Raw genomic sequence first — 24,371 nt, 5'->3', positions numbered from 1 at the left:
AAGGTCAGAGAATGCAGCCAGCAAGATTATCCCTATCATTCCATTCCCACAGCTGCACTGCATGGTTAGAACAGAAGGTAACGGCATGGCTGTCCGTCAGCGCCCTGAACATCTGTTCTGCAACTGCCGATATTATCGATACAGGAGTGACAAGGACTCGGATGGATAGGAAGCGAACCTTTACCAAAATTAACCCTTACACCGCGACAATCTCATACTTCCACTTACATCTGCCTGCTGTCCGGGCTCATGACAAGCATATTCCGATAAGGGCTTAACCTACTCATCCAGAGGGGTATAATCCCCCTTCATCGTATATTACGATGATTATGGTCGCCAAATGTATGAGGATACAGCTTTTTGTGACTATCATCTGTTTTGCTATATTTAATCGTAACTGAAGAACTACAAATTATCACCAAGAATACTAACAATACTTTTCAGAAAATATTTTCTGGATGCATGTAGATCATACAACATCTATCTATCTGTCTATAGCCCGACGCCCTAATCCCGCAAAGGGTGATCGCAGACAAAACGCCTCCAAGTAGCTCTGTCACCCACCATTTGACTCCCCTCCCACCAACTCACCCCCCCCCTCCCTCATATACCTCTCAACTGCATCCCTCCACCTCATCCTTGGTCTACCCCTCCCTCTCCCTCCCTCCATCTCACCTACATACACCCTCTTAGTCAGTCTTTCATTCTCCATTCTCTCCACATGTCCAAACCACCTCAGTCATACAACATACGCAATGATTATTTTTCATTTTATACATTCTTTAGTGAAAAGAAGGACGTTTGTGCTTCATATTTTATGTATGTTGGGATTTATAAAATAAGTGTAAGCAAGATATTAATGGCTAGAGGAGGAGAAATAAAATGATCATTAAACTGAGGCACTGACTGCCGTCCTTTGAACAGTTAATGCCTCTTGACCACCATTGTCACGGTCATTATAATATTACACATTATTAAAGAATACTATACAAAAACATGACCCAAACATCGTTATGTTGTTCAATTCCCGAGACAAAAATGAAGAAGGGAGAGAAAAAGACATTTGAACTGACAAGGGAAAGAAGTTGGGCAGGGTCAATACAATAACACTGTGGGGAGGGATTCGGAGTGTTGCAGGCTAGAAACAAAGGTTACTGGACAAGGGGGAGGAGGGAGGGGGGAGAAGTGATGGAGACAGTGGAAGGGGGAGGGGAGGAGACAGGGAGGGGGTGGAGAGGGAGTGTATTTTGAGCACTGTAAGAACGATAGTTAGGTAAGTGTTACATAAATGATGACGAGACATGTCTCCTAACCACCACAGTGACGATTTATTCATGTTACTGACAATTATATTCAAGTCATTGATAACACTCCAAGCGATGGAGGAAAAGAAGCTCATTGACACTTTTATATTATTTCCCACAGTTTACCTAGAGACATACAATTTTTAGAGACATACAATTTTCAGCATTAACGATAAAACGTGGATGATGGCAGAGCATGACTTGGAAGAGGAGAGACGGGTGGGGAGAGAGGTCGGAAAAGGAAGTGATTTAACTTGTAAAACTAAACCGCATACTGGCAAAACACGAACTGTCAGTTTCTGTGTTTGTTTAGTGTGTAGCTGATGTCGTAATTAGTGTTTTCTTGCAACCTCACCTTTAGGACTGCAATCGTTCTATAATATTTCATATAATACTTGCTGGCAACATCAGTCCAGTCCAAATAATCCTATGCGTCTGTGTCCGTAACGAAGAATCTTCATACACCAATGTCAAACATTTCACAATAACTTCATTATTCCACCTGCTACAAATTAATATTATCATTAGAGAATATGTTCTTATCTCCGAACACATTTCATTAATATTAGCCATTTAAAGCGTACCTGTCAACTCTATCTCATACAGTGTTACCAGATCAACAGGCTTGTATCACGCACGCTAAGAGGGACGAACTTCTGCTGTCGACTGTACATCCTCCATGTACTCTTTCATAACCTTGAGCTGCTTCACCTACATGACCACTTAAGTCCCCTCCCAAAACCACTATCTCATCATCCACCATACCACCTACTACATGTATTAAGTCATCCCAAAATCTTTCTTTCTCTACTTGATCCAATCCTGCGTGTGGAGCTTATGCCAGTATAATTGCAGTTATCTTTCTGCCGAACAGAATTTTCACTACCAATTTCCTATCGCTTACTCTCATAACATTCATAACATATTCCACCCATTTCTCTGCAATCATCACACCAACAGCCCCATATATATAAAATACACTACAGTAATACTGTACTGTACACTGATAAACATGTCTTTTATTTACCATTTTGTGGTGAACATAGGTGAATTGGTCAGGCAGTCAATACTGCTTCTGGCTTTATTGGACTTTTTCCGATGTAGAGGAATTTAGTCCTGTAGCTCCTCGAGTCCGATAAAAGCAAATTCCGGTCTATTGAAGTCGAATATATCAAGGTTTTACTGTATGCACTGGCAACAAATCAAATAACTATCGCCGATACATACATTCCCCCCCAGTCGTCCCCCACAGTACCACACAGTTACACTCCCTAAATACACCACATCACTAAGATACCCAACATCATCCAGGGTGGTGATTTTAACGCCAGGGCATCGCCTTGGCATGTCAGCAACCCTGACACAGACAGAGGGCTGGAACTACAATCCCAAACAGATAATCTTTTCATCCTCAACAATCTCCATCAGCATATCTATATCCCACACCAAGCCTTCTTCCTCTCATCTTCCCCAGACATCACCTTTTGCTCCCCAAACCTCGCCCCCATAAAATGCTGGAGAGTGGTCAAAGCCCTTGGCTCTGACCACCTCTCAATCATCATCTCTGCCAAAACCAGAATCACCCCAGGTGGCCACAGACACACACACGCTCATTATAAGAGAGCCAACTGGAAGTCCTTCACAAGTGAAACAGAACAACACTTTGAAATATTAAACAGTACTTCCATCACAAACATCAACACCGCTGTGCACACTTTCAGTGCAATTATTCAAAATGCAAACAAAAGTACACATCCCTTGAGGCACCAGAAAGAGAGACAACCCACCATCACACCAGAAATTCAAGGCCTCATCAGTCAACGCAACACACTACGACACTCCCCAACACCCCATACACAAGACACCGTACAACAAATACAAGAACTCAACACTCAAATAAACAATAAAATATCAGAGCAGGAAACACTAAATTGGAATAATTATCTCTAAACACTTGATTACAAAACAAAAACCAGCTCTTTACAAAACACTAAACATCACTCTCTCCAACAGCAACACAACACATCACACACTGCCATCACAACAGCACACACCATACCCTCAAACAAACAACAAGCAAACACTCTCATCAATCACTTTTCACCATTCAGTCATCTAAACCCCGATCGCGACGACCAATGTGTCATCCGACACAAGAGACAGTTCCCCACAGACCCAGACTTCGCACCCTTCACTTACAACCAGACGAAGCACATCATCAGCAACCTTAAGCACTCATCTGCCTGTGGACCAGACAACATAAGCAACTTACACCTTAAACACCTTGGACCACAAGGCATGCAAGCATTCACCAACATATCAAACTACGGTTACTCGCACAACATAATACCCGACATCTGGAAGCATGGCATTATCATCACTATCCCCAAACCCAACAAAGACCCCACATTACCTTCCTCACACTGCCCCATTACACTCCTCTGCACCCCCCTCCAAAGTCACTGAACGACTGGTATTACAATTAGTAACACCTCACATCCCCCTAGCCCCATCACAACATGGTTTTGGCTGCTACATTCCGCAAACACTCTTCTTACAGACCTTATACAGAGAGTTTTTGATGGCATGAATTCAGCTAGGCCATCACACAGAACACTTCTAGTAACACTAGCCATTAGCGAAGCTTTTGATGCCATTCCCCGCCACAACCTCACAAACAAAATATTCAACACAAAATGCACAGTCAGTAACACAAAAAGATGGCTGGCAAACTGTTTAGCAGGCAGATGTGCACATGTAACATTTGCCGGTCAGTCATCGAACATCAGAAATTTCACAAATGGCGTCCCTCAAGGATATGTTTTGTCCCCTACACTTCTTAATCTGTACATGCACGACATACTCACACCCCACACACCACGGATACACATAGCTTCCTATGCAGATGACATAACACTTACTTGTACACACCAAAATGCAGACGCGGCCGCACACATGCTCCAACCTTACCACAACACACTACACGAATAGTTCACCTCAAACAGACTCACAATAACCCCAACCAAATCTGCACTGACCCTCCTCACAAACTGGACAGCAGAACATAGTCACATTCTACACCTCACCATAAACAACACTCTCCTACCACACACATACACACCCAAAATCCTTGGTGTAACATACTATACATCAGTGCCATTTAAAAAAAACATCACAAACATAAAAAGTAAATTAACACCAAGACTCAGTGCCCTAAGGCCACTTGCCCATACAACATTCGGACACAACAAAGAAACCACCACCACAATACAGTATACAGACAATATATACGTTCAGTGATGAACTATGCAAGCCCTGCTTGGGCTTCTAACCACACCAAAACACACTACAACACCCTGCAGACCATACAGAACAAGGCCCTAAAAATAATCACAGGCTGCACAGCTACTACACCTACAGACCACCGACAGCAAGAAACCAAAGTCCTCAAAGTCAAGGATCATCTACACATGAGAGGTGCATATATTCTTGCTGCAGTCTCCACAAACCCACACCATCCACTCTCATGTGTGGGGAGACTACCCACACCATCCATTCTCATGTGTGGGGAGAGTCCCCACATACACCTCTTCTCAATAGGGTAGAGTCAAAGGCCTTTCATCTCATTAACTCTCCTCCTCTTACTGACTCCCTTCAACCTCTGTCTCTTCATTGCACTGTTGCATCTTTATCTCTTTTCTGTCACTACGTCAATGGTCACTGCTCCTCTGAACTGTCTTTATGCATTGCTCCACCTCAATGACGGACGCGTAACCCCCGTCTAGCAACAAACTCTCATTCCTTTTCTGTCCAACTCTCTAATGCAAGAGTTAACCGTTACTCCCAGTCCTTCATTTATGCAATAGGTCAGCTCTTGATCTGTCTCCCTCTGTCAGTATTTCCTGCTTCCTATGACCTCAAGTATTTCAAATGCAGTGTGTCCAGACATCTCAAAATTATCGGATCTTGAATTTGGCTCTCTCTTGTATTTTGTTTTTCTCTTGGAAGGAACAATAATTGCCGGCTCGAGGCCTTTGGTTCCTTCTTCCTCGCATAAAAAAAAAAAAAAGCCTGTCTCTAATTCCACTACATCTGTAATGCACCCACTGATCACAAACACTGCACAAGGGGGAGTTACTTCCCACACCCTTGTGGCAAACTGCACGAGGCCAAGCTTCCTCTGCTTTGACAGCATTGCCACCAACCCTAGATATCATCACTCATGTTTTATCAGCATTTACTCTCAAATCTTGTGCCCCATTCCATCTCTCCATTTCCTAAAACTTTCTTCTGCCTCCCTTTCATTCTCTGCATTGAACACCAAGTCATCAGCATACAGTATCTCCCATAGGAGTCCATTTCTGGAGTCACGTGAGAGAACTTCAAGCACCAACACAAACAATAAGTGGTTCAAGATTGACTCCCTGATGCATGTCAATATTCACAGCAAATTCTGCATTCACTCACACGTGGGTGCTATGGACTTAAATGTAAAAGTGTCAATAAGGAAATTTATAAGGAGACCTTGCTGCATTGATCACTTATTCACAACACATAGTTTAGTGGGGGAGGGGGGGAGATCCCCCTCTGGTATGTGATTTTTGGGTTTGTGTTGACAGATAACCTGTACCATTCGAAGATGTCCCTACTTTGATTTGTACTGCAATAACTAGTACTTTTGAGTCACTTATTCATGACGTCTAGACTTTAGTACGGTTTTTTGATTCCCCCAAATATGCGATCATTTGGTCTGCCTCATCATATGGGGCCCTAAGTCTGGACCACTTTAACATATACCACAATAATGAGTGTGTCACCCCCAGTGGAGCTTTAATAAAAAATTGTTCATAAGTTTTCTGTACACTAAATTTTTGAAATGTGTCAGAAGGCAACCTATAATGATATATTATATTGTACTGAAATTGGTGTTGGAGAAGGATACCTTCATGTGGTGGCATTGATTTAACCAAGTGACATTGCTTCCCAGTTTTGCAAATGTCCCTCACCTCTCTCTGTATACCCCAAAAGGAGGATTACAAGCTGCAGGAGGAGGGAAACTTCACCTGCAGTCCACAGGATTTGTGGTCAGATGAGGCTTGGGTTGCAACTTTTGCCATACTGCTACCGCTGCTGTATTAATCACTTATTCGCAGCACCTAAAGTTTAGTGTTTTGTTTCCCCCTCAGGTATGTAATTGTTGGGTCTGCATCACCTGATAATGCCCACAGCCTAGACCATTTTGACATGTACCGGAACAATGAGAGTGTCACCCCCAACCCACGCTCACCACTGGAGGACTACACATTACACGTGGTGGATATGGAACTTGGACGTTTGTGTGATTCCCGCACCTTCAGGCATGACAAAATATACCTGTCACATAATCAGGGACTCTACCTGTACCGCCACACACTCGCTGTGCTCTCTGTTCAGCATCAGACCATCTATATATTCCAGGTGGGATGATGTAAAGGAAAGTGAGAAATACATTTGTATAAATTAGTGTTTCCCAAACTTCTTGGCCATGTGGAGAGGATGGAGAGCGAGAGATTGACGAGGAAAGTGTATGTGAGTGAGGTGGAGGGGAGAAGGGACAGGGAGGCCAAGGATGAGATGGGGGGATGGAGTGGAGAGGTATATGAGAGAGGGGGTGTGAGCTGGGAGTAGGGCAGTGAAATGGCAGGGGACAGGGCGACATGGAGGCGATTTGTTTGTGGCCACCCCTTAGGGGATTAAGGCGTCCGGCAATAGATTGATAGAATTCTCGTGCCATTCCTTCACATGAATTTATTACAATAGCCCCTTTAAGACTCAGTCACCCCGAGTCCCAGACATTTTGAGCTTAGGTCCATTAGTCCAAGTCTCAGATATTCCCTAAGATATCCGGACGGAAGGCCATCTGGACGAATGTCCAAAACGATCTGGGACACCAAAAATGGCCAAAAAATGTCGAGTAAAAAAAAAAAAAAAAAAAAAAAAAAAAATGATGTGTTCATCCCAAGTCTTTAAATTTGCCGTGCAGTGACGAAGAGCTGTGTTTTGGCGGGTAGTTCCACCTGCATCCTCCCCGCTTGCACAGTACAAAGGATTTAGTGCTGTGCAAGTAAGAACAGAATGTGCAGTGTTAGGAAATTATAGTTCACAGTGCAAAGGATTAAGTGCAGCGCAACACTGGATTACTGTATGTGCCTCAAGTGCACGTTCCCCAATGTCAGAGCCATAGAGGAGGTGGGTTAATCTTCGCGACGGCCACGGACGTGTCGTAAGTACCCTGTACACTGCTAAGTATTTTCCATACTCACTTCTGATTTCTCATTCTTTGGTTCCTTTTCATTTATTTTATGGTTTTTGTCCCTTATTTGTGTTAATAGGGTCTTAAATGGGTGCTGTGCATGTTTGGTAGGGAGTTATTTAGGTGGCTTTCAAAGTTAGGTTCAGTTGAGGTCTATAAGTACGGTATCTGACCAGGGACATTTTGCCCAAGTTCCAGACGTTACTTGGGCTCTATTACATCGGCTATTGGAGGGATTACTGTTTCAGAAACTTCAAGGCTGTGTTGTCTGTCTGCTGTATATATCTGTTGCCAGATTCCTTAACGCGTGGACACAAACAAATTGCCTCCATAGTGCCCTGTGCTCCGCCATTTCACTGTCCTTCACCCAGCTCACACCCCCCTCTCTCATGTACCTCAACACACCATCCCTCCATTTTATCCTCAGCCTCTCCCTCCTTCTTCCTCCCTCCACCTTACTCACATACACTCTCCTCATTGGTCTCTCACTCTCCATCTTCTCCACATGGCCAAACCACCTCAGTGTATTTCTCCTAACGCTTCCTATCACATCCACATCCACACCACAACACTCCTTCAGTTCCTCATTTCTCGGTCTGTCTCTCTGTTTGACTTCACATGGTCCTCTCAGATAACTCACTGCCAGTGCTCTCACTCTTGACATGTGTCCTTCCAACAAGGTCCAAGTTTCACTTCCATACATTAGAGTTGGTATCACAATACTATCATGCAGCGGCTTTTTTACTTTCATGCCCACTTCTGTGTTTCTTATCACAGCTCTCAAAGAACCAGCAACCATTCTTCTATGTTGTACCCTTTCAAACACTTCATCCTCCAAACTTCCATCCTTACACATCACACTACCTAAGTACTGTACTTAAATTCATCCATCCATCCATCATCCAATCTTACGTTGCCCCATGAGGAGCGTAGGAGCCCTGGGCTAGGCAAGTTGGTCCTGACACTTAAGATGAGAGAGACCAGCCGCACTCATCCATGAGTGGCATTACATGAGCAATAAACCCCAACCATCCCTTGGATATAAACCTTCACTGCTCAGTCCGATTGGAGTGCCGTAATTATCCATTAAACCACCAGGCGTCAAAATTTGGTTATATGGTTACCACCCGGCGTAGTATTGGCTTGTCACTCAGTGTCGAGTCACCAACAGGCAGAAGGAAAAGGAAAGAATGAAGGAAAGAAAGACAGAAGAGGGAGTGTAAAGGCACCCATAGGCAGAAGGACGAGGAAAGAATGAAGAAAAGAAAGACAGAAGAGGGTGGAAGGAAAGAAGGATGGACAAGAGGAAAGGGCAGACACCTGAGAGCAGCTCTACATCAGGTGAGTGGATGGTGAGCGCCCCCACCCACCACTAATATATATATATATATATATATATATATACAGTAATCACTCCAATATCCGATGTAATAGAGCCATAGGTAGGTCCGGTTATTGGTTTTGTCCGGATATTGGGCCCCAGCTTATGGACTTGTGCTTATGGACCCTAACTCAGAGAAACACCTATACAACTCCCTCTGGACATGCATAGCACCTATTTAAGACCCAAATCACACCAATAAGGCACATAAATGACTGAAATAAATGCAAAAGAAACATAAAATGAGGGTTTAGAAGTATGTTCATACATTAATAAACATTCTGGTACTTATGGACCCTAACCTAGCCTAACTCAGAAAAACACATTCCTTCTGCACATGCATAGCTACTAACACCCTGTTCACACCAATAAAGGACATTAAAGAGTGAAATGAGGTAAGTATAGTAGGGAAAAAAGTACAGTATGAAACATTCTGGCTACTTACAGCAAGGCCCTGGCCACCTCGATGAATAACCGCCTCCTCTCGGACTCTGACAGTAAGAACGATTTCCTGAAGCACTTGCAGTACACTGTTCCTGAAGTCTTGCACTGAACTTAGTCAATAACACACAGAAGTCCATTTTTTTCACAGTGTGCACTTTTGTCTAAATAATGCTCCATTGTAACTTAGTGTTGCACTTTAACTTTTCCCATTTTTTTTTAATTTTCCAAAGCCAAAACAAACAAGTCTATTTACGTTACATTTTTTTTCTAGTCTTTTCTCTCACAACTTTAAATCCATAACACAACACACTGTTTTTTTCACTGCACAACACTCAAAATTCCCGTGTGGTCTAGTGGAGAAGTTCTTGCTGTTTATTCACTGTCAGAGTCTGAGAGTATCACTGGCAGGTGACCTAGGGGTGCATCGCTGGGTCGTGGTGATGGCGTACCCACTGCAGAGGACTCTGAAGACAGCCGCAAACTCACGTCGAGCGGTGACTCCACCGTGGCTGATGTGCTGGGCTGTGGCTCGGAGCATGAGGGCCTGTCTTGGGGAGGCAACGGAGTGGAGCCAGGGCTGGGCACAGCGGGGGTCACGGGCCTGAAAAAACTGTCAATGGTTGATTGACGCAGTGACCGATGATTCTAACGATTGATGATCCGCTGCGTGAAAGCATGCACTTCCTCCACGAGTCGCAAGGGCCCCATCTCCCTGTCGCAGTCCCGGTGTTCCAGGTAGTCTAGGACGAACTCTAGATGTTCCCGGAGTGCGCTCAGCTTGGGGATGGCTGGAGTAGTGTCCTGCTGAGAGGAGTCCGCATCATCGTCGCCTTCAGCGTCGGAATCTTCAAGTTCGGTACTGACACCTGCAACTGAAGACGCGATCTCGATATCAGACAACGTCTGATACCCAGGATTCGCCCTCGTCGTCATCCAACCACTCACGAACATCGTCCACATCTACATCGTCGCCGTGCGTACGTAGCCGTGCATGGAAGTCAGCCACGTCAAACCCTAGAAAATCATACTCCACATCCGTTCCGAGAAGCAGACTATAGTAGCCGCAGCGAGAAATGAACGCTGTGGTGGGGCAGACGGGATGACGGGGGATTCCCCCACTGTAGCCATATCCACATGTCACCGACCATAGAGGTAGGATGTCACCGACCATCGGCCACCGCTGCAGCCCCGCTCCATGATCCTTACCCTGTGTCTCTGGCTTTCTCTTCCTCTCTCGGTTTCTATATAAACTGGTGTATTTCCGAAACTAATTATGAAAATTATTATGACTTTTGTTCCACACCACCACAGAGGTAAAAATCAAGGAGAGTTTTCTGTATAAAGGTTTCCCCCCCCTTGTCTGAGGGCAGGTCAGTTCTGGCGAGTGTATAATTATAGGTCAGGCGGAGGTATCGGCAAGGCCGCACTCCCCCGCTCATATGCCACATTTAGGAGGGGGGGGAAACCTTTATACAGAAAACTCTCCTTGATTTTTACCTCAGTGGTGGTGTGGAACAAAAGTCATAATAATTTCATAATTAGTTTCGGAAATACACCAGTTTATATAGAAACCGAGGGAGAAAAAGAAAGCCAGAGACACAGGGTAAGGATCATGGAGTGGGGCTGCAGCGGTGGCCGATGGTCGGTGACATGTGGATATGGCTACAGTGGGGGAATCCCAGGTCATCCAGTCTGCCCCACCACAGCGTTCATTTCTCGCTGCGGCTACTATAGACCAACCATTTTCAAGAGTTTTCACAGGGACTTCCTTCCATGCACTAGCCCAGTTGTACAGCACAGACTTGATGTTGTAGCGGCGAAGGTTTTCCAAAGTCCGCTTGCCTCGTGTGTCGCGTCCCTCCCTGCGCTCGTCCTCGTCCTCGAGAACAACCATCACCTTGTGCAGGAACTTCCTTCGGTACAGCCTCTTCGTTGCCACGATCACTCCTTGGTCCATTGGTTGAATGAGAGCAGTCGTATTAGGTGGCAGAAACATGCACCTAATACAGCCATTTTCAGCAACCAAGTCCTTGTCGCACGAGTGGGCAGGTGCATTGTCGAGTAGAAGGAGAGCCTCTACCTGGTCGCGCGGGATTCCCAGTGTCTTCGTCTGGTAATGGATGACCTCCTTGACGAAGTGATGGTGAAACCTGTCTTTGAAGATCACAGCTGTGAACCATGCCTTCAAAGAATGGTACCAGACGACAGGAAGGACATCCATCACCCCACAAAGGCACCAATGCTGCTTTGCACGGCCAACAACAACGGGCTTAAGCCGGTGCATGCCGTTAGCACTGGCACAACACAAAGTAGATATCCGTTCCTTGGAAAGCTTGCGGCCAGGTACACGCTTCTCCGTCTCCTCGGCTAGAGTGTTCGTTGGCAGCGAGCGATAGAATAGGCCAGTTTCGTCAGTGTTGTAGACTTGACCGAGAGTTAGGCCCTCCCTGTCGATCAAGCCTTTCACCTTGTGCCGAAACTCGTCAACTCCATCCTCGTTAGCGTCCAATGCTTCGCCATGTGCTTTACGGTTGGTAAGGCCATGTCGCAACTTAAATGCGAAGAGCCAACCCTCAGATGCCTTGAAGTCTAGGGCGTCGTGAAGCCTGGCGAACTTCTCAGCAGCAGCCTTCAGCTCCGTTCCACGTACCATCACACCAGCAGTACGTTGTTGTCGATACCAAATCAACGTGGATCGGTCGATTTCTGCAAACTTGGGGGTAAACATAACCTTCCTTTCCACGTTGCGTTTGCTTCTCGATGAGAAGTCAGCTGTGTACTGCATGAGTTTGTCTTGGGACCTCTTGATATCGAACAAAGTAGACCGGGCCAGGTTGAACTCGCGAAGAATGCGGGAAGAAGACCAACCCGCATCCACTTTCTCCAATATCTCCCTCTTCTTCTCCAGAGTCAACACTACTCTCTTTCTTTTCTCAGGTGGCGGGGCCATCATCACACACACTAAGAGGAGGCCCGAGAGCAGCAGGAGGCCCTGCAGCAGGTAGGGCACCACCACAAAAGCGATCACGTGGGCAGCCATTACAACGAGCGTGCACTCGCGGTGAGAAACAGGCGGGAAGTGGGGAGGATGCAGGGGCGCTCTATCGGACATCGGAGGAATGACTCGCCAAAACAATGCTCTCCTGCGGCGCGTGCGGTAAGTCCAAATTACGGATGGGAAAAAATCGTTTTTTATTTTTTTATTATTTTGGGTTTTCGGACCATTTTGGGAATGTTGGATCCCAGGACGATTATGTCCGGGTAGTGGGGATGTTCGGTTATTGGGCGTCCGGATATTAGAGTGATTACTTATATATATATTTATATATATATATATATATATATATATGTATGTGTGTGTATACAGTATATACAGTAATCCCCGTACTTTTCGAACGCCCACTTTCCAGACATCCCACTAACCGGACATTGTGGGCCTGGACCTTCGGAACCCAAAAATGGCCAAAAAAGGAAAAAAATCCCCCCCAAATTAAAAAATTTTCCCACCCGTAAATTTGAAACTGCTGCGCAGCGCCAAACATCTGTACACCACAGACCCTTCACCCCTTCCTTCCTCCCCCCTCCCCCCTCCCATTTGCTATTTTTCATTACCAAATGTGGGCCAATTTGGTAATGAAAAATTTGTTTGGTAATGAATCAGAATAATGCATTACCTAATGGATTTTTCTCATGTATGAGGCTACACAGGATGGAGCTGGTGGATTGCTTGCTCTCTCTGATTAATCTGCTAGCCTAAATAGCATGAAAATAATCAACATGCTGTTAATTATAAGAAGAGTGATTACATGTATTTCCACTTGTATATATAATTAGTGAAGAAAAAATCTATCTATCTATCTCTATTGCCAGACGCCTCAATCCCGTTTGGGGTGGCCACAAACAAATCGCCTCCAAGTCGCCCTGTCCCCCGCCATTTCACTCCCCTGCTCCCAACTCACACCCCCCTCTCTCATATACCTCTCCACCCCATCTCTCCATCTCATCCTCGGCCTCCCCCTCCCTCTTTCCCCCTCCACCTCACTCACATACACTCTCTTCGTCAGTCTTTGACCCTCCATCCTCTTCACATGGCCAAACCACCTCAGTGTGTTCCTCATAACGCTTCCTATAACATCCACATCAACACCACAATGCTCCTTTATATCCTCATTCGTCAGCCTGTCTCTCCATGTGACTCCACAGGCTCCTCTTAAATAACTCATTTCCACGGCTCTCACTCTTGACTTGTGTCCTTCCAACAACGTCCAAGCTTCACTTCCGTACGTTAGAGTTGGTATCACAATACTGTCATGTAGTAACTTTTTCACTTCCATGCTCACTTCCCTGTTTCTTATGCAAGAAAAAATGCAAGCTTTAAAAATTTGCTAATGAAAAGTTAAATTTGGTAATGAAAATTGAGGAGTTTGGTAATGTGGCGGTTGCAATCTGGCAACACTGTTTCCCTGTCACCAACACTCCAACATTTACTGCCTAACTTTGATCGCGAGTAGATGCTTATCGCAATGGAAGCCACACGTGCTTGTTTTTTGTGAATAAACTGCAATGCCTCGTCACTAGACCACACGGGAATTTACAGTGTTGTGCAGTGTTAAGAAATTAGAATTCAGAGTGCAAAGGATTAACTGTGGAGTGCAAATTGGCCGTTGAAACCGGCGTAGTGCAGTTAAGAACAATGTACAGTGTTAAACAATTATAACTCACAGTGCAAAGAATTAAGTGCAGCACAACACTGGATTGCTGTACATGCTTCAAGAGCATTTTCACCACTGCCAAAACCTTAGAAAAGGCGGCCACAAACGTGCTGTAAGTACCCTGGCTGAGGTACAGTCACTTCTAATTCCTGATTCTTTGGTTCCTTTTCATTTATTTCATGCTTTATGTCCATTATTTGTGTGAATAGGGTCTTAAATAGGTTTAAATAGGTGCTACGCATGTACGGCAGGGAGTTATTTAGGTGGCTTTCAAAGTTAGGCTGGGTTAGGGTCCTTAAGTACCAGTCCAGGAGCCAGGGGTCCACTTTCCGGACGGGACTACTTTCCGGACATGCCTTTGGCTCTATTATATTGGAGTGTGGAGAGATTACTGTGTATATTATAGTGGAGGGATTACTGTATGTATGTATATATATATATATATATATATATATACAGTAATCCCTCCACTATCCGATGTAGTAGAGCCAAAGGCATGTCCGGAAAGTGGTCCCGTCCGGAAAGTGGGCCCCAGCCTCCTGGACTGGTACTTATGGACCCTAACCCTAACCTAGCCTGACTCAGAAAAACACCTGTACAACTCTATACTAGACATGCATAGCACCTATTTAAGACTTAATTCACAGCAATAAGGGACATAAAAGACTGAAATAAATGCAAAAGAACCAGAGAATGAGGTTTTAGAGGTGAGTATATACAATATTAAACATTCTTGGTACCTACAAGAAGTCCCTGGCTCTTGGACTGGTTACTTATGGACCCTAACCTAGCCTAACTCAGAAAAACACCTCCCTAGTGGACATGCATAGCACCTAAGACCCTATTCACACCAATAAGGGACATAAATGAGTGAAATGAGGTTTGAGAGGTAAGTATGGAAAATACAGTACAATATGAAACATGCCAGGTACTTACAACAAGTCCCTGGCCATCTTGATGAATAACCTGCCTCCTCTCAGATTCTGACAGTAAAAAGGAGTACCTGAAGCACCTGCAGTACAGTGTACATGAAGTCTTGCACTGAAATTAGTCATTTGCACTCATAAATCCATTTTCTTAACACTACACACTCCAGTCTAATTTGCACTCCATTGTACCTTAATGAAATCAGTGTTGCACTCTGCACTTAAGTCTTTGCATTCATAAATCCATTTTCTTAACACTACACACTCTAGTCTAATTTGCGCTCCATTGAACGTCAATAAAATCAGTGTTGCACTCTGCACTTAAGTCTTTGCACTCAGAATTCTAATTTCTTAACACTGTGCACTGTTTCTTTCACTGTACAACACTGTAAATTCCCATGTGGTCTAGTGGCGAGTTCTTGCTGTTTATTCACTGTCAGAGTCTGAGAGTAGCTGATGCAGGTGGCCTAGGGGTGCATCGCTGGGACGAGGTGATGGACTACCCACTGCAGACAACTCTGAGAAGCACAAACTCACGTCCAGTGGCGACTCCACTGTGCCTGATGTGCTGGTCTGTGGCTCAGAGGATGAGGGCCTATCTTGGGGAGGCAATGGTGTGGAGCCAGGGCTGCGCACAGCAGGGGTCACGGGTATGAAAAAGCTGTCAATGGTTGATTGACACAAGGAACAACGATTTTGGCTATTAATGATGCGCTACCTGAAAGCGCACACTTCCTCCACAAATCCCAAGGACCCCATCTCCCTGTCGCAGTCTGGGTGTTCCAGGTAGTCGAGAACGAACTCTACATGTTCCTGGAGTGTGCTCAGCTTGGGGATGGCTGGAGTAATGTCACACTGAGAGGAGTCCGCATCATCGTCGCCGTCCTCGTTGGAATCTTCAAGCTGGGTACTGACACCTGCAGCTGAAGAAGCGATCTCGATATCAGACGTGGTCTGATACCCAGGCTCGCCCTCGTCGTCATCCAACCACTCACACACTTCGTCCACATCAACATCGTCGCCATGCAGGTGTAGACGTGCATGGAAGTCATCCACGTCAAAACCTTGGAAATCGTGCTCCACATCCGTTCCAAGAAGCAGACGAGACCAACCATTTCTAGAGTCTTGACAGGGACTTCCCTCCATGCACTGGCCCAGTTGTAGATTGCAGACTTGATGTTGTAGTGGCGAATGTTTTCCAAAGTCCGCTGGCCTCACTTGTCCCATCCCTCCCTGCGCTCGTCCTTGTCAACAACTATCACCTCGTCCAAAAACTTCCTTCAGCACAGCCTCTTTGTTGCCATGATCACTCCTTGGTCCATTGGTTGGATGAGAGCAGTCGTATGCGGTGGCATAAACATGCACCTAATGTGCCCATTCTCAGCCACCAAGTCCTTGTCACACAGTTGTGCTGGTGCATTATCAAGGAGAAGGAGGGCCTTTACCTGGTCGCGTGGGATTCCCAGTGTCTTGGTCTGGTAATTGATGACCTCCTTGACGAAATGGCGGTGGAACCAGTCTTCGAAGATCTAGGCAGTGAACCATGCCTTCACAGAATGGTACCAAACGACAAGAAGGACATCCATCACCCCACGAAGACACCGAGGCTGCTTTGCACGGCCAACAATAACGGGCTTGAGCTGGTGCATGCCATTAGCATTGGCACAACACAAAGCAGATGTCCATTGCTTGCAGAGCTTGTGGCTAGGTACACGCTTCTCTGTCTCCTTGGCTAGAGTGTTCGTTGGCAAAGAGCGATAGAATAAACCAGTTTCATCAGCGTTGTAGACTTGACCGAGAGTGAGTCCCTCCCTGTCAATCAAGCCCTTCACCTTGTGCCGAAACTCCTCTACTCCATCCTCATTGGCATCCAAAGTTTCTCCATGAGACTTACGGTTGGTAAGGCCATGTCGTAACTTGAATGCGAAGAGCCAACTCTCAGATGCCTTGAAGTCTGGGGCTTCATGGAGCCTTGCGAACCTCTCAGCAGCAGCTTTCAACTCTGTGCCACGCACCAGCACACCAGCACCATGTTGTTGTCGATACCAAATCAACATGAAGCGGTCGACTTCAGCATACCAGGGAGTAAACGTCATCTTCCTCTCCCCGTTGCATTTGTTCTTTGATGAGAAGTCAGCCGTGTACTGCATGAGTTTGTCTCAGGATCTCTTGATATCAAGCAAAGTAGATCGGGCCAGGTTGAATTCATGGAGGATGTGTGAGGTTGACCATCCCGCGTCCACCTTGTCCAATATCTCCCTCTTCTTCTCCAGAGTCAAAACCACTCTCTTCCTCTTCTCAGGCGGCGTGGCCATCATCACACACACTAACAAGAGGCAGGAGAGCCTGCAGCAAGTAGGGCACCACCACAAAAGCAAGCACGTGGGCGGCCTTGATGACGAGCGTGCACACATAACAAGAGATGGGCGGTAAGTGGGTAGGATGCAGGGGTGCTCTAGCGGACGGCGGCAGAACTACGCACCAAAACACAGCTGGTCCGCGCTGAGTTCAAATTACTGGGGGAAAAAAAGTTGGATTTTAAAAAAAATTTTTGCGATTTTTGGGCAATTTAGGGAATATTAAATCCTGGGACCAAAATTTTCGGTAAGTGGGGTGTACAGAAAGTAGGCGTCCGGATAGTACAGAAATTGCTGTATATATATATATATATATATATATATATATATATGGGAATGCTGGTGATAGGGAGAGCTGGAGCTCCTGTTTCACTAGCTATCTAACCATCCCCCTTTGATGACCTTTTCAGTGTGACAGTAACATGGAAAGTAGACCAGCATACTCTCCCAAACATTTCTTCTAACTATCTATGCACTACACCACATGCACTTTACATTTCACACAACGTATCCCACTACGTTTCATGACTAATGCACAAAAGCCTTGGTTTGATCACGCTTGTTCTAATGCTGTCCGCAACAAGGAGAGGGCCTATAAAAGGTACAGGAGCCAACCCACCCCTGAATCACATCTTTTATACATTTCTGCCCGGAATCGTGCTAAGTCTGTTCTTCGCTCTGCTTAAAATAATTTCATCCGTACAAAATGCTCTCAACTCTCTAACTCGAACTCTTCCCGCTCCTTCTGGCACCTTGCCAAAAATCTTTCTGACAACTTTACCTCATCATCCTTCCCTCCTCTTTTCTATGCTGATGGCTCTGTAACTATTTCTTCTTCTGATAAAGCAGATCTCTTCGCTCAGACTTTCTCCTCCAATTCCACCTTAGACAATTCCGGTGCTGTTCCATCACTTCCCCCCTCTGACATCCTCATGGCTAACATTAAAATTTCTTCAGCTGATGTATTTTCTGCCATTGCTGGCCTCAGTACTAATAAGGCATATGGGCCTGATGGAGTCCCTCCTGTTGTTCTCAAGAACTGTGCTTCTGTGCTTACACCCTGCCTAGGCAAACTCTTTTGCCTTTGTCAAGTTGTACCTTTCCTTCTTGCTGGAAGCTTGCTTTCATTCAGCCAGTCCCAAAGAAGGGTGACCGTTCCCAACCCTCTAACTATCTTCCAATTGCTTTAACATCCTGTATCTCAGAAGTTTTTGAGTCTATTCTTAATAGGAAAATTTTAAAGCCTCTTTCCTATCACAACCTTCTTTCTGATCGTCAGTATGGGTTCCATCAGGGACGCTCCACAGGCGATCTTCTCACCTACCTTTCAGACTCCTGGTCATCCTCCTTTCGGGACTTGGCAAAAGCTTTGGCATTGCACTTGACATCTCAAAGGCTTTCGATCGAGTCTGGCATAAATCTTTAATTTCCAAACTGCCCTCTTACGGTTTTTATCCTTCTTTCTGTGCCTTCATCTCTAGCATCCTTTCTGGTCGTTCTATAGCAGCTGTTGTAGACGGCTATCTTTCTTCTCTTAGATCTGTTAACAGTGGTGTTCCTCAGGGCTCTGTCGTATCACCAACTCTCTTCCTTTTATTCATCAATGACCTTCTAAGCTGTACATCTAACCCTATCCACTCATACGCTGATGACTCCACCCTTCACCTTTCCATTCGATTCCCACAACGTCCATCTCAGCAGTTACTTCAACAGGCAAGGGATGAGGCTATGGCACACCTAATGTCTGACTTGGCTCGTATCTCTGACTGGGGTAAAAATAATCTGGTTGTTTTTAATGCATCAAAGACTCAGTTTTTGCACCTATCAACCTGACAGAATCTTCCACGGGTATACCCACTTATGTTTAATAATACTCAACTTAATCCTGCATCATCGTTGAACATGGTTGGGGTTTCATTTGCTCGGACTTGTCTTGGAAAGATCGTATTACATCTCTTGTAAAATCTGCTTCTAAGCGATTGGGTGTGCTAAGCCGACTCCGTTCCTTCTTTGCCCCTGCACAATTGTTGACTCTATACGGGGGTTTTATCCGCCCCTGTGTGGAGTACAACTCTCATGTGTGGGGAGGCTCCCCACATACAGCTCTTCTCAATAGGGTGGAGTCAAAGGCTTTTTGTCTCATTAACTCTCCCCCTCTTACTGACTCCCTTCAACCTCTGTCTCTTCACCGCAGTGTTGCATCTTTATCTCTTTTCTATCGCTACTTCAATGGTCACTGTTCCTCTGAACTGTCTGCATGCATTCCTCCACTTCTACGACGGGCACGTAGCACCCGTCTTGCAGCAAACTCTCACCCCTTTTCTGTCCAACTCTTTAATGCAAGAGTTAACTGTTACTCCCAGTCCTTCATTTATGCAACAGGTCAACTCTGGAACTGTCTCCCTCTGTCTGTATTTCCTGCTTCCTATGATCTCGTCTTTCAAACTCAGTGTGTCTAGGTATCTCGAAATGAATGGAGCTTTGACTTTACTCTCTCTTGTATTTTGTTTTTCCTCTTGGAAGGAACAGTTTTGCAGGCTCATTGCCTTTCGTTCCTTCTTCCCCACATAAAAAAAAAAAAAAAAAAAAAAAAAAGAAAGAAAGAAAAAAAGAAGAAGAAGCAAGGGCATGCGGCCAGAAAACTTTGCCCCCGCTACCTAGTGGCGGACTTCTGGGGGTAGGTGTGGTGGGAGTTCCGCTGGCATAGATCGTGAGTCCAGGGCAAGATGGGGCTCGGGCCTGTGCTAGAGGGTACAGAGCATTGCGGTTCCCAGGCTGCCGCTTCCGCCCAATAGAGAGGGGCCTGAACCTGGGAGTAGCGCCCCAGGAGGCTGCCCTATCAGTGGGTGTATAATGGCAGGATGGTTGCAGTGCCAAGGCACGCTTGGAGGGTGTCCCTGCAGCTGTCCTGGCAGGGTTCCCTGAGGCCACTACCACAGCCACTGGTAAGCTGGTGGGCTAGGGGTCCCAGATCCATTGCCTGGACCTGGGACTGTGCAGTGAATGGGACCTGTGCTATGTATGTCCCCCTTTATTAATACTGTACTGAAGATGACAAAACAAAATAAATTTCAAAGCAAGCCTGAGGACAGTAAGTCACCCATGGGGATGAGGGTGGGTTCATGGAATGTGGGAAGTTTGAGGGGAAGAGCGGGGGAAGTCGTTGAGGCATTCGGTAGGAGGTGGGTAGATGTGGCGTGTTTGCAGGAAGTCCGGTACAGGGGTGGATCAGCCAGAAAGATTGTTGGGAAGGACTGTTGCTATAAGTTGTTTTGGGAGGGTGGGGACAGACGGATATGGAGGTGTTGGTGTGATGGTTGCGGAGAAATGAGTGGAATATGTTATGAATGTTTTGAGAGTAAGCGATAGGATATTGGTAGTGAAAATTCTGTTGGGTAGAAAGATAGCTGCGATTATATCGGCATATGCTTCACAGGCAGGATTGGATGAAGCAGAGAAAGATAGATTTGGGGATGATTTAATATGTGTAGTGGGTGGTATCTGGGATGATGAGATAGTGATTTTGGGAGGGGACTTAAATGGTCATGTAGGTGAAGCAGCACAAGGTTATGAAGGAGTGCACGTGGGATGTGCGTATGATATAAGGAATGCAGAAGGGGAAAGCGTACTCGAGTTTGGGGAGGCAACAGACATGATTGTGTGCAACACATATTTTAGGAAAAGAGACAGTAGGTTAGTTACGTATGAGTCTGGGGGAAATAGCAGTCAGATAGATTATTTTCTGGTTAGGAGGGCCGATAGGAGGTTACTGAGGAATGTTAAAGTTATAGGAAGTGAAGAATGTGTGCAGCGGCACAAACTATTGATTTGTGATATGGTGCTTAAAGAACAAGTGATGAAAAAAAAAAAAGAATTATGTACCTAGGAGGAAAATATGGAAGCTGAAAAACCAAGTAGTAAGGGATGCCTTCTATAGTGAGTTGAGGAGAGTGGTGGCTGAACAGGGAGCTGTAGACAGAGGCGTTAGTGAACAGCACAGAACCCTCAAGAACAATTTCTTGAGAGTTACTGATGTAACATGCGGTTGGACAAGAGAACCACCAAGACATAAAGTAACTTGGTGGTGGAATGAGGGTGTAGAAGCTGCAGTTAAGGAGAAAAGAAGGCTTTTCCGGGAATGGAAGAAGGGTGGTAGCAAAGAGGAATATTTGGCTGCCAAGCGTAGGGCTAGAAGAGAGGTATACAGGGCAAAGTCTGAGTTACAGAGACTATTACTTGATAACCTAAATCATGGGGAAAGGAAAAATATATTAAGGGTGGCAGGTCAAGTGAATAGGGATAATCGGGATATAGGTGAGCAGTGTGTGAAGAATGATGAAGGAAGGGTAGTGGTGAACAGTGAGGATATTAAAGATGCATGGAGAGAGCATTATAACCGGTTGTTGAATGAGGAGTTTGACTGGGACAGGGAAAATTTGGAGCCAGCAGATCCAGTGTCTGGCCCTTGGCCTTTGATTGATACTGCTACTGTGAGTGAGGCAATAGACAGGATGAGGATGGGGAAGGCAGCAGGTGTGTCTGGGTTGACTGCCGAAATGTTGAAGGCCTCAGGCGATATAGGGGTGAAGTTAGTCACTGACCTGTTAAATAGGATTATTTATAAGTGTGTTGTCCCAGATGATTGGCTGAAGAGTGTAATTGTAAATGTGTATAAAGGGAAGGGTGATGCCCTGGAAAGAGAAAATTATGGAGGTATAAGGCTTTTAGATCAGATAATGAAGGTAATGGAGAGAGTTTTAGAAGGTATGATTAGAGAAAGAGTGAATATTGATGAGATGCAGTTTGGGTTTATGCCAGGTAGGGGGACCACTGATGCTATATTCATTGTTCGACAGCTTCAGGAAAAACATATAGGTAGGAGAAGGGATCTTTATTTTGTTTTTGTTGATTTGGAAAAGGCCTTTGACAGAGTCCCTCGAGAGGTGGTGAAGTGGGCAATGAGAAAGCTTGGCTTGGAGGAGTGGCTGGTTAGGGTGGTTATGGCTATGTACGTGGGTGCTCACACCCAGGTAAGAGTGAATGGAGATTTGAGTGATGAGTTTTCCCTGAATGTTGGTGTGCATCAGGGGTCAGTCTTGAGTCCCATGTTGTTTATCATGGTACTTGAAGCCCTTTCACGTGACTTTAGAAACGGACTCCCGTGGGAGTTGTTGTATGCTGATGATTTGGTTTTGATTACTGAGAACGAAAGGGAGACGAAGGAAAGGTTTAGGAAGTGGAGAGATGGTATGGGGCACAAGGGTTTAAGGGTAAATGCAGATAAAACAAAAGTGATGATATCTAGGGTTGGTGGCGGTACTGTCAAAGACGAGGGAGAGTGGCCATGTGCAGTTTGCCACAAGTGCGTGGGAAGTATTTCCATCTTGTGCGGTGTGTGTGATAAATGGGTGCATAAGAGATGTAGTGGTTTAAGAGGTAGACTGCGAGATAATGCTGATTTTATGTGTACGGCGTATCGGGGTGAGCAGGTGGAGATTGTCAGTCGTGAAAAGATTGAACTTACTGGTGAATCTCTTGAGTGTGTGGAAGAGTTTTGTTATTTGGGAGACATGTTGTGTGCTGGAGGTGGGGCTAGAGCTAGCTCTGTGGCTAGGGTGAGAAGTGGTTGGAAGAAGTTCAGGGAGCTGTTGCCTCTCCTGACATTGAGAGGACTCTCCCTACGTGCTAAGGGGTCTTTGTATGCAGCATGTGTTAGGAGTGTAATGCTGTATGGTAGTGAGACCTGGGCAGTGAAGGAGGAAGATATTCGCAGGCTCAGACGTACAGAAATGACAATGATTTGGTGGATGTGCAGTGCGTCCCTGCATCCAAGGCCTGGAGGGGCTGGGTTTACGATGGAAGATTTGAGAGGTAGGATGGGACTGGAGTGTATTGGTGTTGTGATGAGGAGAGGTAGATGGAGATGGTTTGGACATGTGGAGAGGATGGGGGATGATAATTGGGTGAGGAAGGTGAGAAGTGTTAATATTGGGGGTGGGGTTATGAGGGGTAGACCGAGAAAGACATGGGACGAGGTCATTAAGTGTGACCTCATGGTTAAGGGACTGAACAGGGAGGCTGCAATGGATCGTGCAGTGTGGAGAGCCGCCATTAGGTGACCAAGGCCGACACATGCAAGCATGTTGGAGCCTTTAAAAACGAAAACGAAATGTATATACTGTGTATATACAGTGCTCGTCAGAAGTATGGGGCGCCCTGCGTCCCTCCTGAGAAACAAATCTTTCAACATTGAAAAAACATATAAATAATGCATTTTATTTACCTTTAGTGCTTCGTAGGGTAGCCTTTACGTTTCTTCACGGACCTGAGACGTCTTGGAAGTGAAAGGGCGAGGCTCCTGAGGTGCTGGAGGGGTATTTTGTCCCAGGAGTCACGAATGGCGGCTTCCAGCTTAGGCAAAGAGCTCACGTCCTTCCCTTGGAGACTCTTCTTTACGAGGTACCAGAGGTTTTCAATCGGGTTGAGGTCTGGGCTATTTCCTGGCCAGTCTGTCATGAATGATACCTCGCAGTCACGAAGCCAATTGGTGACCGATTTGGCCTTGTGAGCAGGTGCACCGTCCTGCTGAAACACTCGTGCACCTGTTAGCTCGAAGGAGTCTGGTAAATGATCACACAGAAGCTCCAGGTAAACATCCTGATTCACTCTGAGGTTCTTGGGAAGTACAACAAGCTTCCCCAAACCCTTCCCTGAAAAACAACCCCATACCATGAGTGAATCAGGATGTTTAACTGTGCTTTCTACATACCGTGGGTCAAGTGGGTCACTACCTTTGCATGCTCCTCTGTTACAGGTAACACTAAACGTTGCCTCATCAGACCACAACACTGACAACCATTGCTCCTCACCCCAATTTAGATATTTATTAGCAAAGGCAAGCCTACGAATTCTCTGGCTGCTAGAGAGAAGAGGCTTTTTCACAGGCCTGTGACTT

At 45.6% G+C, this 24,371-nt stretch overlaps 1 protein-coding gene across 1 annotated transcript in view; it reads left to right on the top strand.

The window, feature by feature from the left end:
* Positions 1 to 24,371, top strand: part of abo (de-etiolated protein 1 abo) — a 186,722-nt gene that overhangs the window by 57,118 nt on the left and 105,233 nt on the right. The window contains exon 5 of the mRNA XM_080285946.1: positions 6,491 to 6,761. Coding sequence (XP_080142072.1) covers positions 6,491 to 6,761 — 271 coding nt within the window. The remainder of the gene's footprint in view (positions 1 to 6,490; positions 6,762 to 24,371) is intronic.

Source organism: Coenobita brevimanus, chromosome 109 (assembly GCF_032717465.1).
Source record: "Coenobita brevimanus isolate Jiangsu-jjx chromosome 109, ASM3271746v2, whole genome shotgun sequence".
Classification (NCBI taxonomy): Eukaryota; Metazoa; Arthropoda; class Malacostraca; order Decapoda; family Coenobitidae; genus Coenobita; species Coenobita brevimanus.
Note: the sequence above shows the minus strand (reverse complement) of the source record. Positions and strands in the feature narration are given on the sequence as shown.